At 42.4% G+C, this 19684-nt stretch overlaps 1 protein-coding gene across 1 annotated transcript in view; it reads left to right on the top strand.

Annotated features, from left to right (window-relative positions):
* Positions 1 to 19684, top strand: part of Ttn (titin) — a 263679-nt gene that overhangs the window by 53864 nt on the left and 190131 nt on the right. Inside the window, 13 exon segments of the mRNA XM_028763034.1 lie at positions 7974 to 10616; positions 11393 to 11671; positions 13869 to 14432; positions 15364 to 15645; positions 15744 to 16022; positions 16452 to 16730; positions 16827 to 17105; positions 17225 to 17512; positions 17624 to 17902; positions 18005 to 18286; positions 18377 to 18655; positions 18767 to 19045; positions 19149 to 19427. Of these exon segments, the coding sequence (XP_028618867.1) occupies positions 7974 to 10616; positions 11393 to 11671; positions 13869 to 14432; positions 15364 to 15645; positions 15744 to 16022; positions 16452 to 16730; positions 16827 to 17105; positions 17225 to 17512; positions 17624 to 17902; positions 18005 to 18286; positions 18377 to 18655; positions 18767 to 19045; positions 19149 to 19427 (6291 nt within the window).

Genomic DNA, 19684 nt, shown 5'->3' on the forward strand with positions numbered 1-19684 from the left:
AAGAAGAAGAGCTGGCCTTGGTGTTTGACCAGGCAAGAAGGATCCACCCATCTTTTAGTCAAGAGAGGCAAGAACATCTTCATATGTTAAAGACTCACCTCCCAGAACTCCCCTCTGCAGACAGAGAGCTACTCTCCTTCCCTGTAGAAATTCAGATAACCGCAGCCACTCCAACCCCAGAACAGAACAAAGAATGCAGGGAACTGTTTGAGTTGGAGCCTGAAGCAATATCTCGAGATCAAGCCATCCAGTCACCAAAACACAAATTTATATTCTCCTCTGATATTACTAATGAGCCACCAAAGATGCTACAGGAAATGCCAAAGAGTGCCAGTTGTAGGGAAGGGAATTCTGTAATGCTTGAATGCTTAATATCGGGGGAGCCTCAGCCAGTAGTCACATGGTTTCATAATGGAGTTCTTGTAAAGCAGAACCAAAAGTTTGAGATTGAAGAAGTTAATTGTAGCTACAGATTATATATCAATGATGTCAGTTCACATGACTCTGGAAGGTATCAATGTGTGGCTGAAAATGATTCAGGCATAGCTGAGAGTATTTTAGATTTAACCGTAGAACCCATCATTTATAGGGAATATAGTCAGTTGGAAAATATAAGTGGAATTTATGCACAATATTCCAAAAATCCACAAACACAAGTTCAGGAGGAATCTGTAAGGACACATTTTTATGATAATCCAGTTGCTCCTTTTGATGCCAAATCAAATATAAAAGAATATACTGTCTTTCAAAGGGAGTATTTTCAAAGCCTTGAGACAGTTGAGCAGGTGGGCAAGAAAAATGAGGTATATTGTCCAACTTCTAGTGAAAAACTATCCAAGTCTATGCAGGGTGCTTCTAGAGCCACAGACATCAATGTGCCTCACAGAACTGAATTCCTCCGATGCCAAGATGAGGGACATATTCATGAGAAGTCTCAGTCACTCCAAGCAGAGGCTACCATTTATCCATTTGTTGATCATTTCAAAGAAGCTAACATTAGAAATGAAGTCAGAGATGATTTTGGACATCATGGACCAGAATGGGGAAATATGAAAGGACATTCTCAAAGTGATTTTGTGCGAAATATCCACTCCAAGAGAGCCTCTGATGCAGTTCAGGATGCGGAAGACTTGCCTGTCCCTACCTATGAAGAAGCCCTTGAAGGAGAAAGGTACTACCCAGGGAAAAAAGTGAAGCATAAGATCATTGCATTTGAAAAGCTACAGCGTGCAGAAAAGGGAGTTTTAGAAAAGAGACGGACCAAGAAATCCTTTGTTACAGCCCCGCAAAAGAAATGGGATAATCAAGAGTTGTCATTAAAGCAAAAAGAATCAGGCTTGAGCAATATGCATTGGGCAGAGGGAGTGGCTTCACACACAGAAGCAGATTCATCTCATATCGTAATGGATTTGAAGCAGCTTTCCTCTCAAGCTCATGAGGAATTTGAAATAGAAGAGAGGGTACGACAGGAAGAAATGCTTCCTCTAGACCAAGAAATGGTCGAGGCACCTGTTACATTTGACCTAAAGCAGTTTCACTCACAGATAGAAAGTACAGGCATGAATTTCCAAGATTTTGTCAATGGCCAACAAGATAAAAGCTCTTTAAAAACTCAACAACCTGCTTCAGAAATGGCTCATCCTGAAGACATTGTCTTTGATCTAAAGCAAATGTATTCTCACATAGAAGATACAGGCGAGGCATCCCAGGGCCAAGAAACTGAGAACAAGCAGGAAACATGCCACAAAGAAGAGATTTCTATCTACCAAAGCTTTCAATATTCCCAGGAAGAAAATACAGCAATTTTAAAAACTGATCGTGTGCCTGAGTCTCTTCCTGAAGTGGTCCATGCTGAATCATGGGCTTTATTTCAGACTCCATCTGCTGGTCTGGAAGAAACTAATGTTTCTGAGACAAATCCTTCTATAGCAAATGGAGAGAAGAGTTTCATCTCACAGTTGAAAAGGGCAGCAAGTGAGCAAGAACTTTTGGAGGATCATGAAATGGAGGATGGACCCACCTTAAGACCAGCATTTGGTGTGACTCAGGGCTACGAAGGAACTCTAGAAAACCCCAGAGGTGATGTTCATGGAGCAGACGTGCCTCACAGACGGCTCTCTCTTAGTCAGGACTTGCCATTCTTGATGACTGGAGAGCAGCAGAACCTAAGAGAACAGGTAAGTGAGTCAAGCGAGGCCTTAGGAGAAGAAACATATCATGAAGTTCACGTACAAAATGAAAGCTCTTTCTCCACCATGCAAGGAGAAAAGATAGAAAAGAGTTTGCCTGAAAATCTCCCTAGATTGGAGGAGGCCCAAACATCTGAAGACAGGGGATCTGAGACCTCCCTAACACAGTACTTACTTGCTGAGGGAAGGTATGAGGTGCCTGAAGTCAGAGACATGAAACGCAATGCACAACTTGTTCAAAGTGAATCAATCACTTCAATGGAGGTTGAAGAAGTAACTTTCAACACCGTGTACGAATATTACAACCAGAAACAGGAATCCCTAGGGCGACCCTGTTCTCCTGAGTCTGATATTTCAATTGATGTGGGAAGCACAAGCAGTGAAGACATGTCTGAGTTAGATCAGTTCTATAGCCCACCATCTTCTGTAGAAAATTTAGAATCTCCGAAGTCTCCTGATTTATATTTTAAGCCTTCGGATATAATTGAGCAATCCGTAGCAAATTCAAGAGCTGAGGAAAATGGGGAAAGATACTCAACACCTTCTGAAGGTGAAATACTGCAAAGATACTCCACACCCTCAGAAGAGGCTCTAGAGAGATACTCCACTCCTCCAGGGGAGGCTCTGGAGAGATACTCCACTCCCCCAGGGGAGGCTCTGGAGAGGTATTCCACTCCCCCAGGGGAGGCTCTAGAGAGATTTTCTACACCCCCAGGGGAGGCTCTGGAGAGATTTTCCACTCCCCCAGGTGAGAAACTAGAGAGAGGTTTTATTCCTACTAGAGGACCAAACCATACTAGAAATGTAAGCACAAACCTGTCAAAACTAGAGAGGGAAGACAGCACTGCAAGTGAGCATTTCCATACACCTACAGACGAGAGGAGTTCACCTTATGAAACATGGCGTTCAGACTCATTTGGCACACCCAATGAAGCCATCGAACCCAAAGACGATGAAATGCCTCCATCTTTCATCGAGCCTCTAAGCAAAAGGAAGATATATGAAAATACAACATTAGGCTTTATCATTGAAGTTGAGGGTCTTCCAGTCCCTGGTGTGAAGTGGTATCGAAATAAATCTTTGCTGGAGCCAGATGACAGAATCAAAATGGAAAGGGTGGGCAATGTGTGTTCTCTGGAAATTTCCAACATCCAAAAAGGAGATGGGGGAGAGTACATGTGCCATGCAGTAAACATCATAGGGGAGGCAAAGAGCTTTGCAAACGTAGATGTCATACCCCAAGAGGAAAGAGCCGTGGCCCTGCCACCACCAGTAACCCACCAACACATCATGGAGTTTGATGTGGCAAACACCAGCTCATCGAGAACACCTTCTCCTCAAGAGATTGTTCTGGAAGTAGAATTAAGTGAAAAAGATGTGAAGGAATTTGAAAAGCAGGTGAAAATAGTCACAGTTCCTGAATTTACTCCTGATCATAAAAGCATGATTGTGAGCTTAGACATTCTCCCGCTGAATTTAGTAGATCCCAGTGCCGAGTCCCAAGGGAAAGAAGGCAGAGAATTGAAGATCGATTTAGAAGCCTTTGAAATGCCTCCTCGCTTCATAACACCCATCTGTGATTTTAGAATTCCAGAAAATTCCAGTGCTGTGTTCAAGTGTTCAGTCATAGGCATTCCTCCCCCTGAAGTCAAGTGGTATAAGGAATATATGTTCATTGAGCCAGACGACAGGAAGTATGTGATTAGCGAGGAGAAAGGGACTCACAGCCTTCGAATCAGAGATGTTGGCCCTTCTGACAGTGCCACATACAGATGCAGAGCTCTGAATAGCGCAGGAGAGGCCATCTGCCGAGGCTTCCTCACCATGGGAGAATCCCAAGTCTCTGCTATAGTCACCAGGACAAGCAAAGTGACTTTAAGCAGTCAGAAGGAGGAACTAGTCTTAAGAAGCAAATATGCAGACAGCTTTTTTGAATTCCAGGTCGTGGAGGGCCCTCCCAGGTTCATCAAAGGTATTTCTGATTGCCACGCTCCCTTAGGGACAGCGGCATATTTCCAGTGTTTAGTCCGTGGTTCACCAAGACCAACCGTTTCTTGGTACAAAGATGGAAAACTGGTCCAAGGATCAAGGTTCAGTGCTGAGGAAAGTGGCATAGGGTTCCACAATCTGTTCATAACAGGCTTAACTAAAGGTGACGAGGGAGAGTACAGCTGTGTAGCTACGAACAATTCAGGAATGGCTAGGAGCTCGGCCGTCCTCACCCTCTCTTAAAGTGAGATGTCTCAGGGCTCTGTCACTCCCAAAGTCTATGGATTAGCAACCTTCCAAGTGTAGCCGCTGTGTTTGGATCATGACACTGAAGACCCCTGGAGATAGTCTTTCTGTGCAGAAATCTCATCTTATTCATGCATGTAAATATTCTGTGATCTAAACCCTGAAACCATCACCTGTGTCACTTACACCATGTGTCATCCAGCACAATTAAACACCTCCTTGGATACCCAGTCGTTTGTGTTTATGTTTGCACTTCTCGTCACCTCTCCTCCACAGAGTGTCTCAGCTTCTACTTTCAGCAGGTATATTACAGATGCAAGGTAGAAGGGTGACCATGTCAGATAACCGTGTGGATAAACTGGTAAGAGAAAACTCCCTCTGGCCCTAAGTCACTTTTGAATTAGAAGCCTCTTAGCATTCAGACAAACCTATGTTGATTTAGTCAGATATAGGGGGCAAAAATGAGTAATAAACTCAATGTTGCCCAAAAGATAAATAACTTCATAGGCTATTTATGTTGCAGTCTTGATAATTGGGCATGCATAAAGGCTATGCTTTGTCCACATTTGGAAATATTTTGTTTTCTCATTTGGGGCATCAAGTAAAGTGCAGTGTTGACGTGGGGCTATTACCATATTCGTCTGAATATAAAATTTTAACTATATGCCACTGTCAGAATCTCTAAATTAGACAAAAGAAGGTAGGATACTTCTGTAACTGAGACAATATGGTGGCTTTTGTTTAGTATATATGACAACAGAGTAAATTTTCTTCCTATTTTTTTTGTAAAATTTTAAGCTTTAATAATAACTAGAAATCAATATCCATTCAAATTCCAGTCGGATGTTTATAAGTTGAATTTTTAATTTTGTTTTTCAATTTTAATGATTCACAGAGCTTTAATATTGTAACTATGAATCAATGTAGACCTTGGTCTTTGCGTATAAGAAATAATAAATATGAAAAAAGATCAGTATTCTTATGTAAAAATGTGGAGTTAAGTCAAAAGGCCTCATAGGTTATAAAGTCAATAGAAAGATGCTTTGTCACCTAGTGGTGACAACTATTTATAACAAGTAAATTTCAGCTTGTCACAGATGAGAACCACAGAAGAGACAATGAGATTATTAGTCTAGCCTTCCATTCTTAAGTTATGATTGTGACCTACTGGTTGCATTTGAGGACTGCGTTCAGCAACTTTTAAGGATCATAGTTGTATTAACCATGTTAATATTGAATGCCAAACATGTAGCATTTGTTTCAGATTTCATTGCCATAAGAACTTACATAGATACCCTATTGTTTCTTTTATGTGTTGATATTATTTTAACAATGGACATTCCCACACATCATCCAAATCAAAAGATTAAAAGCATATGTAGGAAATAGGCAGACTAGCCAGTTGTCTCATTTCCTTCAGTTTTTTAAAAATTATATTTGTTTAAAGTGGTCACCATCTAGTACTAACTAAATAATTGTGGAACAATGATTTTCACTTCAACCACAGAGCATATAATACCTCTGGTAATAATTTAGATATAATATGCCACACTAGAATCCCTGAGGCAAAGCTAACTCTGTAGCAAAGGGGCTTAAATGTTTCTCCTACATTTAATCTCATACTGCACATTCAATTAATTAGAAATCCATGTCCTAGCCTACGTGACAGGCACACTTCCCCGCATATCACAAGCACAGTCACATTAAAAATCCAGAAAAGCAAACAAAGACAGGAATGGAGGAAAATGTTTTCATATCTGGTGATTTTTAAATGGATACTTTCATTCCCGCAGGAAGGAAGGCTCTGATTTTTCTTATTGTGATTCCATTAGTCTCAGATGTGTTGAGCTTGAGGATGTGTTCGATAATAACAGCTGAAAGGAAAAAAATAAGCCTCCCTCACACTTATAATCATTAATTGGAATCTTTTATCTTCTGACTCAATGACACACAACTTGACAGCTTGGGATATTAATTTCTCCAATGCTTGATAAAGAATTCCATGTGTTACACAGAGTTGAATTTGGAAGTCATCATGAGATACTGTAGAGTCAGGTAATTGTTAACTAGCAACTTTTAGAGTTGGGCCCACTTGAGGCTCATACACTGTATTCTTGTGTATATGATTAATATGCTGTGTTTTGAAATAGGGAAAACTTTTGAAAATACTTTTACATATTAGCAACTCAAGGTACTTTAACTATATCCACATCTGTTCCTTTTGCATGTATTTGGGGATTAAAGAGAAGGGAAAGCTAATATAACTTAGCACAGATGTGAAGCTAAGTGGCCACTGATAATATTTTAAGTATGGAGTCTAAGTATGAAATCATCAGTGGCTTGTTAGGGACAGTCAAAAGTAGCTTAATAAGTAAGTATTCCACACTTGAACTTTGGTCTGAGCCTCCAACTCATTCTACCCGGTTTGATCCCAGATAGGAAGACGCTGCCCAAGTTTTCATCAGAGAAATAGCAGATGTTTAAAAAAGCATTGAAGATATAGCTAAATTGTCTGTTTTTGTCACATGCTACAGACAAGTTTCCCTAGTGTTTTATAGCCACCAGACATGAGCCCTGCCTTCCAATATACCAAGACACTAGACCAATAAGGAATTAAGGCACAAAACTATTCGGTGTAAAATGAGAGAAATGGATTAATAAAATTAAACTGCTTTTTATTTAGGCAATAAAACTTCCAGTAACTGGGCAGTCTAACATCCCCAGCAGATTGAACTAAGAACCTACTTCCTTTTGATAAGCTACTTGGTTGTTTGAGATCCTGTTGAAAAAGTACATGTTACTCAGCGTCCCCACTCAATAATGCTGTGTAACTGCCTTACACAATAAATAATCACCAATGTTTGGATATTGGAGTTACTTTTTCTTATTTCTGCCTTCTGTTTTCATAAATGTCTTATTATAAAATATTTCTTGAAGTATGTTGATGAGTTATCTGGGTGATGGGAGACCTGATTTCCTATGAACAACAATGGTTTCTGCAGGAGTCAGAATCAAACCTTTCCTGTAGCCCGATACAGGAAGGGTTCAAACAGGCCTGGAACTGGGAATCCTCCTGCCTCAGCCTTCTAACCTGGGACTATGCCTGGCTATCCTCTGATTTTTTTTATTGTTGCTAATATCTATTTAGAAGTGTTAAACATGTTTTCATTGAAAATGATCATTAAATTCAAGAAAATCCTATATAACAATTCTGTGTCTTTTTAGAAGTTGATACAAGTAACCCTGGATTTACAATGTATAAATATTTATCTAGCACTTCTTCAAACTTCATATCCAGATGTATATCGCATGTGTAACCCCAATAGATGACTTGGTTATAAAATTGCTTTTGTGCAGTTGTTATAACTGCTTGCTTTTCCATAATAGGCTAAGAATATTAATTAGTAATAGGTTAGGGTTTTTTTGATAAATTAATCTCACCATAGCCTTATTCCCGTGCAGAAGGCCACTAATTGGTGTCTAATTCTTTGATACTGTTTGTTAAACAAAACTGTATGGTGATGTCATAATGAATTTCTCTCCACACAGAAATTGCTAGCCTTCTGTCTGCCGAGGAAGACTTTCAAACCTATAGTTCTGATCTACATTTACCTAATGCAAATGAAACACCTGAACTTCTGTCTGAGCCTCCAGCTCACTCCACCCAGCTTGATCCCAGACAGGAAGGCGCTGCCCCAATCTTCATCAGAGAAATATCAGACGTTGAAATAAGTGTTGAAGATGTAGCTAAATTGTCTGTTACTGTCATTGGCTGCCCCAAGCCTAAAATTCAATGGTTCTTTAATGGGATGCTATTAGCCCCTTCTGCTGACTACAAATTTGTCTTTGATGGGGATAACCACAGCCTAATCATTCTGTTCACCAGATTTCAGGATGAGGGGGAGTACACGTGCATGGCCAGTAATGAGTATGGAAAGACAGTGTGTAGTGCTCACCTAAAAATAAGCCCCAAAGGAGAGAAGAGCAGGGAGGTGGAGTCAGTAGTGAAGAAAGCTCTGGAAAAGCCCGAAGGGTTTTGTCCTCCTTACTTTTTCAAGGAGTTAAAACCAGTCCACTGTGGCCCAGGAATCCCTGCTGTCTTTGAGTACTTGGTATATGGAGAGCCTGCCCCCACTGTTTTGTGGTTCAAAGAAGACATGCCGCTTTATACCAACGTTTGTTACACCATCATTCACAATCCTGATGGCTCTGGGACCTTTATTGTTAATGACCCTCAGAGGGGAGATAGTGGCCTGTACATCTGTAAGGCTGAGAACCTGTTAGGGGAGTCCACCTGTGCTGCAGAGCTTCTTGTGCTTCCGGAAGACACAGATGTGCCCGATGCCTCCTGCCAGGAGGAGTCCATCTCAGGAGTTCCTGGTGATTTTCTGGAAACATTTACAAGGGACCCTTTAGTTCAGGCAGTTGACTCACAGCAGGAAGTTACAGCTTTTGCTAATGGTGACATTTCAAAAGCTGCCTTAATTGCAGAGGAAACACTGCAGCTTTCTTATGAACATAATGTTGATGACAGTGAACTGGAAACTGGGGTGACCATAGGTGCTCAGAAGCTGCAACCCATTGTCCTGTCCACTCCCCAGAGCACTGGGGAGCTGCCTTCCATTGATGGTACGGTTCACGCACAGCCAGGCCAAGAACCACCCCCCACTTTACACCTGCAGACGGTCCAGTCTCAGAGAACCCTCCCCAAGGAAGATACTCTACAGTTTGCAGAGCCTGAGGAAGTCTTCCCAGGTGCCTCATCTGCAGCACAAGTGAGTTCAGTCACTGTCAAGCCTCTGATAAGCTTAACAGCGGAACCCAAGGGGAATTATCCACAATCTTCAATAGCAGCTAGCGAACATGTGCTTCTGTCCTCTGTGGCTGAAGAAACACTTCAGCTAGGAGAAAAGATAATCCCAGAAGTTGACAAAGAGCAAAGAGCTCTCCTCCTGAGTCAGAGCTTAGCTGAGGGACATGTGGAAAGTTTAGAGGGGCCTGATGTTGCGGTCTCTAATGTGTGCTCTGAGCCCCAAGTCCCTTTCCAACATACATGCACAGAAGGCAAAATCATGATGGCTAGTTCAGACACTCTAGAAAGCACAGGGCAAGACATTGCACTGAGGACGGAGGAGGGCAAGTCCCTAAGCTTCCCACTAGCACTTGAGGAAAAGCAGGTTCTACTTAAGGAAGAGCAATCAGAGATCATGGCAGTGCCCACTAGCCAAACCTCTAAGTCTAAGAAAGAGCCTGAGGCAGTAATCGGAGTGAAGAAGGTACAAGAAAGTGACCTGCTTTCTAAGGAAACCCTGTTTGCTAGTATTCCGGAAGAGCAGCGATTGCATCTGAAAACCCAGGTCCGCCGAGCTTTGCAAGCTGCTGTGGCCATGGAGCAAGCAAGTCTTTTCTCTGAGTGGCTAAGAAACATTGACAAGGTGGAGGTCATGGCTGTAAACTTCACTCAAGAGCCCAAACGTATCCTGTGCACCTACCTTCTTACCTCAGTGACATCAGTAACTGAAGAGGTGACCGTCACTATTGAAGACATAAATCCTCAAATGGCTAACCTGGAAACTGAACTTAAGAATGCCTTGTGCTCCATTATCTGTGAAGAAATAAACATCTTAATGGCTGAGGATCCGAGGATTCAGGAAGAAGACAAAATAGGTGTGCAAGAAGAAAGAGATCACCTTCCAGATGCACAGAAAGTTGAAACCATCATAGAAGCAGAAGCTGACTCTAAGTACCTTGTCTCCAAAGAAGAAGTCAGTTGGTTGAATGTGGAAAGTCAATTCAAAGAGGGAGATACTAATGAGGTTCCACAGGCTGAGACTCTGAAGGCAACAGAAGAGAGTGGTACCCAGAAGGCCAGTACAGTGGAGTCACAAGAAGCTGAGGGTACCTTAGGTGACCTTTGCCCTACTATACTTAAACATTTAGTGGATACCATTTCTAAGGAAGGAGATACTGTGCACCTTACATCATCCATATCAAATGCTAAGGAGGTGAACTGGTATTTCAAGGGTAACCTGGTGCCTTCAGATGCAAAGTTCAAGTGTTTAAAGGAGCAGAATGCCTATACTCTGGTCATCGAGGCAGTAAAGACGGAGGACGAAGGGGAGTATGTCTGTGAAGCCTCAAATGACAGCGGGAAAGCAATGACGTCAGCAAAGCTCACTGTGGGAGAAAGAGGTTGGACTTTAAGGATTAAGTGCACCAGACTCTAATACCCACCACTTTGTAATGATTTAGGCTCCACCACTGACTTTTCACTATCTGCCACTTTTCCAGGATGCCAGCTATTTAGAATAGGGATGAAAGAAAGAACAGACATAATCATGGTTATTAACTTACGTTTCTCTCCGCCTGGTTGGGAAGTACATTATCATAGATGCACTACTACTGAATTCTTAAATAAAACATATGCCTATATGTTTTATAGTGATGAATATGTTTTCATATGAAAAGGTTTTGATAACGTATAACAAAAAGTTTTCAGTGCATAGGCAATCTGAAACCACCAGGCTCTTCTCTAAACTCAACGTGACCATGATTTGTCATCTCCATGAGCTTCTTCTTTCTGTCTCTTGGCTATTGTTTCACCTCACCACGTCAGCTGGTATATCTTGTGCTTTCACCTTATTTTCAGTTCCTAGACAGCAGGATGTATTTCAATGGTACATCCTGTGCTTGTGCATGCCCACACATTGCATTAGGTTTTAATAATTTCCCCACAATCCACTGTAGAGCAACAACTGAAAATGTCACATGCTGCTTTTTTTTTTTTTTTTTTTTGCTTTGCCTTCACGACTATTCTCGTCTTCTAGTCACGTGCCTTAGACTGCCGCAGACTGTCTCACCAATTTCAACTGTCTGATTTCATTAACAGCAACAGAAGTGAGTCTGCAAAGAGAAATGCAGGATTCCTGAGAAGGAAGCATGCTAATGGGTTTTGCTTCCGTTTGCAGCTGCCCCTGTGATCAAAAGGAGAATTGAACCCCTGGAAGTAGCTCTGGGCCACCTAGCCAAATTCACCTGTGAGATCCAAGGAGCCCCCAATGTCCGGTTCCAGTGGTTCAAAGCTGGCAGAGAAATCTATGAGAGCGACAAGTGTTCCATTAGATCTTCGAACTATGTCTCCAGCCTGGAGATCCTGAGAACCCAGGTCGTTGACTGTGGCGAGTATACCTGCAAAGCCTCCAATGAATATGGCAGTGTCAGCTGCACAGCCACGCTAACTGTGACAGGTAAATGCCACACACCCACAGGGCTGCTGCCACCTCACTTTATTGTATGTGTTGCTTTTCATGCAGGTTCAGAGAGTGTCACCAGCTGGGGATACTGACATCCTCTGTGGTGGCATCATGCGGACTGAGGACCACAGAGGGGATGGGGGACAAGTCGTTCTTCATAGTCACGTTTCTATCAGCAGCCAGAGCAAAAGTTCCTTTATTTGACAGAAAAATGTTAAGTCATCAAATGAGCCTGACTTCCCTCTTAATATGAAACATTTTAGAAATGTTTGGTGCTACTAAAAATACAAACATAAATAGCCAGGCAGTGGTGGTATACATCTTTAATCCCAGCACTCAAGAGACAGAAGCAGATAGATCCATGAGTTTGAGGCCAGCCTGGTTTATAGAGTGAGCTCCAGGACAGCTAGGGCTATACAGAAAAACCCTGTCTTCTACAACCCCCCTAAAAAACCTGTATATATTTAATAATAATAACCCAAATAACCAATCAGAAATGAAAGCCAGAATATTTAGCTAAAGTTAAACAAAATTCAATGATAAGAAGGCACTAGGGCAGGACTTTAAAATAAGGATGCTCACTCTGTACTTCATTCCTAACTTTAAAATAGGGGCAATTACACAACTACTCTATTCTCAATTTCCTAATTGACACAACGGATAAATTTAAATTTGTTAACCCCCAACAAATTACTGAATCTCCTCCTTGTCATTAGTCCTTCTTTCTTTTTTTCCTTCCTTCCTCCCTCCCTACCCCATCCCTTTCCCTTCCCTTCCCTTCCCTCTCCCTCCCTTCCTCTCTTTTCTTTCTTTCCTCCCTCCCTCCTTTCTCCTTCCTTCTTTCCTTCCTTCCTTTCTTACCTTCTTTCTTTCCTTTCTCCCTCCATCCTTCCTTCCTCCCTCCTCCTCCTTTCCTGAGTGGTACCCTCAGACTCATCACTAATGGAAGAGAGTCTCCCTGGGTAGGAGGGCTGCTCTTGGATGGGAGTCTTATTCAGTGAGAATGTCAAGGGAAGGCACCCTGCTCATCCACCTCAGAAAAAGGAGTTCTTTGAAGCATCTTTTTCTTTGAAACTTTATTACACCGCAGAAAATCTCTGAGTTTCTAGGAAACCTGCTAGAGTGACCCAGCCAGGGTGGTTTTCAGTCTGGAGTCACATGTCTCTATACAAGCAATACTTTGGCATTCTTCTTCACTGTTTTAAAGAATTAATACAATTACAGGATTTACCCCTTTCTTCACTCTCTCTCTCCTCCTCTCCAACCCTCCTTACTTTCTTTATTCATTATTCATGGCCTCTTTTGTTAATTGTTATTACATGAATAATAGATATTGCTAAATAAACCCTGTTCAGTCTCTATAATGCTACTTGTAGGTTTTCAGAACTACTTGGTATTAGGCAACCAGTTGGCATGCGCCTCCCTGGGAAAGACTGTTTCTCCCACTCTCAGCATTTCTTAGCTGCCTGTCGGGGCTGAGGCCTCATGGGCTTTCCTCTATGATGGTACTATTCTTAATGAAGCTAAGGATTTTTTTACACAAATTAGTCCAGCCCAGTAATGGGACTGAACCAAAGCTTTAGCTCCTTTGCTTCTATAGGACAGGGAGGTAGATTCGGTGTCTTTTTTATCCGTGAGAGAGGATCCTCAAACTTTGCTTCATAATGGAGAATGGGAATGGGAAGTTTGTGCTGTGAAATATTTTTGTAAGTGCAAAATTCCCACAGGAGTGCACAAATGAGGTGAACTGATGTAAGAACATTTGTCAGAGGGTTAGAACAACCTCTGTAAAGTTCCATAATGCTTCAGTCTTACCCCATTTTCAGCTACCCCTGAATTTTCTCACCTTTCTTCTGGTCTTCTAATTTACAAAATGAAAATACCAACTTATTGCTTATTACTAATTGCTTATTACATCGTCCCAACTTTTTGACCCTCAAGTGTAACAGACAAAGCCTTAGCAACACTGCTTCGCAAGGGAACATAATGTTCTTTCCTTTGCTAGAGACAATTTGTTAAGAGCACTCATCCTTCTCCCTTCCCAACCTTTGGTCATCACAACATTGTTATTTAAGGTAATGTCTTCTGTTCACCTAAACACATAACCTATCTCTCCTCTGTCTTGGAATATGTCATTGCAGCAGGAACTTTGATGGAGACCACATGTAACATGAACACCTTTCTTTTGCAGAGGCGTATCCACCAACCTTTCTCTCCAGGCCCAAGTCCCTTACGACTTTCGTGGGTAAGGCAGCCAAGTTTCTCTGCACAGTGTCAGGGACTCCAGTGATTGAGACCATCTGGCAGAAAGATGGTACTGCCCTGTCACCGTCGCCTAACTGCAGGATTATGGACGCAGACAACAAGCACAGTTTAGAACTCTCAAATCTTACTGTTCAGGACAGGGGTATTTACTCTTGTAAGGCTTCTAACAAATTCGGAGCAGATATCTGCCAGGCCGAGTTGACCATCATTGACAAACCCCACTTCATTAAAGAGTTAGAGGCTGTGCAGTCAGCCATCAATAAGAAGATCCACCTTGAATGCCAAGTAGATGAGGATAGGAAAGTTACAATCACATGGAGCAAAGATGGGCAAAAGCTGCCTGCTGGGAAAGATTACAAGATCTATTTCGAAGATAAAATAGCATCGCTTGAGATTCCTCTGGCCAAACTAAAAGACTCTGGAACCTATACATGTACAGCTTCCAATGAGGCTGGGAGCAGTTCCTCATCTGCTGCCGTGGCTGTCAGAGGTAAGAGTGCTTGGCAGCTCTCTGCCACTTCCTATCTGAATGGAAGCCTTAGAAGGGTCTCTCTCTTCTGTGAACATTCTCTGGTAGCTGTACCACCTACACCCTTTGTTATTAATTAAATTCCTAAGGTAAACCTCTGGGTCTGGGAAAGTCCTGATAGTATCTGGTTGACTGTTGTTTGGTCAGTTTTATTTTTGTCTAATCTTCTTTTGAATTTACTTGCTTTGGTTTTTTTTTTTAACAAAGGCAATTATAAATCTTGTTTACAATTTAAACATCTTGTTTAGGCATCTTCTTTTTAAATAATTTATTTTGAAATGATAATAGTATTACTTCATTTCCCTTTCCTCTCTCCTAACCATTGCATACAGCCCTCCTTGTTCTCTTTCAAATCCATGGCCTCTTTTTTTATTATTAATTGTTATTGTCTACACATACATACCCTTACATACATAAATGCAACCTGCTTCATCTGAATAATGCTATTGGTACATATGTTTTCAGGACTAACCTGAAATTAGATATTAGATAACCAATTGACATGCTCTTCCCTTGAGAACACTGTCTCCTCCTCTCTGCATTCCTTGGCTACCTGTAGTCCTTTGTGTGGGTTCAGGGCTGGAGGGACACCCTGCCCCACCCCATCTGCCACCCACAGTAGCATGTCTATTATTGATGTCTTTGTTCATAAAGTCACTCTTCACATAGATCTAGTCTGCTTGCTTGTGTCTCCCCCCACCCCCTTTGTCCTTTTTTATCAAGAGATGAGAAAAGTGTTTCTGAACGAAGGAAAGGGCAGAATGTATCGTGGCTTGCTCAGAAGTTTTGTCAAGATTTGTTTTCTGTCTTTTGTCACATGTGACTGCTTCTTTTTTGTGGTGTGTATGCTTCAGTCATCTTCTCCGTATTTTTTTCTTTACGCATCATGTAGAACCGCCATCCTTTGTGAAGAAGGTGGATCCCTCTTATTTAATGCTCCCAGGGGAATCAGCACGCCTCCATTGCAAGCTGAAAGGCTCACCTGTGATCCAGATCACTTGGTTCAAAAATAACAAAGAACTCAGTGAAAGTAACACAGTCCGCATGTCTTTTGTCAATTCTGAGGCTATCCTCGACATCACTGATGTAAAGGTTGATGACAGTGGCACATACTCCTGTGAAGCCACCAATGATGTGGGCAGCGACAGCTGCAGCACTGAAGTGGTGATCAAAGGTTTGTCTGCTGAGTTACCATCACTCGCTCTCCTGAGAATGTTTGCCTTTTGTTTGCGTGTAACTCACAGCTCACTCTGTACTTTCCCGCTTTTGTAGAGCCACCTTCCTTCATCAAAACTCTTGAGCCCGCAGACATAGTACGAGGGGCCAATGCACTGCTCCAGTGTGAAATTGCAGGCACAGGACCCTTTGAAGTTAACTGGTTTAAAGACAAGAAGCAAATCCGAAGTAGCAAAAAGTACAGGTTGTTTACTCAGAAGACTTTTGTGTACCTGGAAATCTCATCTTTCAATAGTGCTGATGTTGGTGACTACAAGTGTGTAGTCGCTAATGAAGTTGGAAAGTGTGGCTGTGTCGCAACACACTTGTTAAAAGGTTAGTGAGGGAGGGGGATCTTTTTCTTACAAATTGTTCAAATAGCTTTCTTAACTGGTAGAGGGAAAGCTAATTCTTTCTCTTCTTCTGACCTTTCCAATATGCTTTGTCTTAGTTTGAACTGGGGGTCCAGAGTTTTCATTCAAGTCTTTATCTTGATAGGAGTAGAAATATTTATTAGCTCATAACAAAAGGAAATTACAAAAAAAAAGTCATTTCGTTCGCTGGCTAACATTTATTTTCTGTGCCTCTCTTGAATGGAATTGTTAATTCTTCTTATAATTTCTTTCTTCTTTCTAATAAACAAGTGTTGGGAAATGGTTGAATTGGATAAGGGAAGCAATACAACCTGAATGAATCCCTGCAGCAGTAGAGATGGGGCTGAATGTATGGGAACTGACAGCGTGTCTGCTCTCTTTCTTTAACTAGAACCACCAACTTTTGTCAAGAAAGTAGATGATTTTACAGCCCTAGCAGGACAAACTGTTACCTTACAAGCTGCCGTGAGAGGGTCAGAACCCATTTCTGTCACGTGGATGAAAGGCCAAGAAGTCATTAAAGAAGATGGAAAAATCAAAATGAGCTTTTCCAATGGAGTTGCAGTCTTGACCATCCCTGATGTTCAGATTAGTTTGGGTGGCAAATATACATGCCTGGCTGAAAACGAAGCCGGGAGTCAAACATCTGTCGGGGAATTGATAGTTAAAGGTTCGTGTAGGGACATTTTAACTTTTAATTACCTTTTTCACTTAAAGTGAAACCTTGATTCACACCAGGAATCCTAACTGTCTAATACCTTTATAGAACCTGCCAAAATCATTGAGCGAGCAGAACTGATCCAGGTGACCGCAGGGGACCCAGCCACTCTGGAGTACACAGTCTCAGGAACCCCAGAACTCAAGCCCAAGTGGTACAAAGATGGGAGACCCTTGGCCGCTAGTAAAAAGTACCGAATCAGTTTTAAAAACAACATTGCCCAACTGAAATTTTATTCCGCTGAACTGCACGACAGTGGCCAGTACACATTTGAGATTTCCAATGAAGTGGGCAGCAGCTCCTGTGAGACCACGTTTACCGTGTTAGGTTGGTATTTTTAAGAAACCATGTTACATAGTACTCTAAAGCCCAACAAAATTGTCCAAAGGTGAAGTACTAGGCAGTCTGCGGTGTTGATCTTGCTTTCTTTCTTATGCCGTGAACAGATCGAGACATTGCTCCGCTTTTCACCAAACCCTTACGGAATGTGGACAGTGTTGTTGGCGGTGCCTGCAGGTTAGACTGCAAAATCGCTGGCTCCCTCCCCATGAGGGTTTCCTGGTTTAAGGATGGCAAAGAAATCACTGCTTCTGACAGATACCAGATAGCGTTTGTGGAAGGCACAGCCTCTTTGGAGATCAGCAGAGTAGACATGAGTGATGCAGGGAATTTCACCTGTCGGGCCACCAATTCCGTGGGAAGCAAAGACAGCAGCGGAGCCCTGATTGTCCAAGGTTGGCTAGGGACTTTGTAGTCTGCTTCTTTACCAATGTTCAAATTAAGTCTACTCCCGTTGAGTCCAGACTTGTAACTCCTTCAAAATCTGTCTTCTACCTCTTCTTCAGAACCACCCAGTTTTGTAACTAAGCCAGGGTCCAGGGATGTTCTACCTGGCTCGGCAGTCTGTCTGAAGAGTGCTTTCCAAGGATCTGCTCCACTCACCATCAGGTGGTTTAAGGGCGACAAAGAGTTGGTTTCTGGTGGAAGCTGCTATATTACCAAAGAAGCTTCAGAGAGTTCCCTGGAGCTCTACGCAGTGAAAACCTTGGATTCTGGCACTTACACATGCAAAGTCAGCAACATAGCCGGGAGTGTGGAGTGCAGTGCAGACTTGTTTGTGAAAGGTTTGCGTTCTTCTCTTGACACCTTTGTGCAGCCCTGAGACCCTTTTTACACAAGTACCTTCCTCTTTCTACTGTTTCTTAATAACTCCCTTCCTTCCACAGAACCTGCTACATTTATTGAAAAGTTAGAGCCATCACAACTGTTAAAGAAAGGAGATGCCACTCAGCTAGCCTGCAAAGTCACGGGCACCCCTCCAATTAAGATAACATGGTTTGCAAATGACCGAGAACTGAGGGAGAGCAGCAAACACAAAATGTCTTTTGTGGAGTCCACCGCAGTGTTAAGGCTTACGGATGTGGCCATTGAAGACAGCGGCGAATATATGTGTGAGGCTCAAAACGAGGCCGGCAGTGACCACTGCACTAGCATTGTCATAGTCAAAGGTTGGTTCTCACTTCATCCCCATGTGACCAAATTTTGGACCCATAGCACAGATCCTTGCCCATTAACACAGGCCATTCTCCCTACTACAGAATCACCTTACTTTACCAAGGAATTCAAGTCCATTGAAGTGTTAAAGGAGTATGATGTCATGCTGCTGGCTGAGGTGGCAGGCACCCCTCCCTTTGAGATCACTTGGTTCAAAGACAACACAACCCTGCGAAGTGGTAGAAAGTATAAAACCTTCATTCAGGATCAGCTGGCTAGCTTGCAGATCCTCAAGTTTGTAGCTGCAGATGCAGGTGAATACCAGTGCCGGGTGACCAATGAGGTCGGCAGCAGCACCTGCAGTGCCAGGGTCACATTAAGAGGTCAGTGTTGGCTTAGTTGATGGACGGGCTCTTCTACACAGACAAATCTTAAGTTTCTAGATTCAGTCTTGCTGTACACTGGTACTGATTAAGAACTCGTTCTTCTGATAGAACCCCCGTCCTTCATTAAGAAGATTGAAGCCACAAGCTCCCTGCGTGGAGGCACAGCCGCCTTCCAGGCGACTCTGAAAGGCTCCTTGCCAATCACTGTGACCTGGTTAAAAGACAATGATGAGATCACTGAAGATGACAATATAAGAATGACTTTTGAGAACAACGTGGCTAGTCTATACCTCAGTGGTATTGAAGTCAAGCATGATGGGAAATATGTTTGTCAAGCCAAAAATGATGCAGGCATACAAAGGTGTTCTGCGTTACTCTCAGTCAAAGGTTGGTTCAGAAATCTTCCTTGGGTTGGAGGGAGAGACAATGCAGATAATAGGCCATAGAGCCGGGCACTTCATAGCCCATATCTGTCCTTTGTTTTCTACAGAGCCTGCAACAATAACGGAGGAGGCTGTGTCCATAGATGTCACTCAAGGAGACCCAGCCACTTTGCAAGTTAAATTTTCAGGGACTAAGGAGATTTCAGCCAAATGGTTTAAGGATGGCCAAGAACTTACCCTGGGTTCAAAATACAAAATCAGTGTCACTGACACAGTCTCAATACTAAAGATTATTTCCACAGAGAAGAAAGATAGTGGAGAATATACTTTTGAGGTCCAAAACGATGTTGGAAGAAGCAGCTGCAAGGCTAGCATTAATGTCTTAGGTTGGTACTGATTTCTATTGATAGGAGTTGAGTGTTTCAGGGGCCATTCTTATACAATTTAAGAAAAAACACAGGGCTCTGGGCATAGTTCTAATAGAACACACTTGGTTTGTATGTGCAGGATACTGGGTTCAGGCCTTAGCACCTCAGGTCAGAGGAGAGGAGGTGGGCAGAGAGACAATGGGAGAGAGAAGACGAGGGTGGAGGGGGGAGAGAGAGAGAGAGAGAGAGAGAGAGAGAGAGAGAGAGAGAGAGAG

Source organism: Grammomys surdaster, unplaced genomic scaffold (assembly GCF_004785775.1).
Source record: "Grammomys surdaster isolate TR1022 unplaced genomic scaffold, NIH_TR_1.0 136, whole genome shotgun sequence".
Classification (NCBI taxonomy): Eukaryota; Metazoa; Chordata; class Mammalia; order Rodentia; family Muridae; genus Grammomys; species Grammomys surdaster.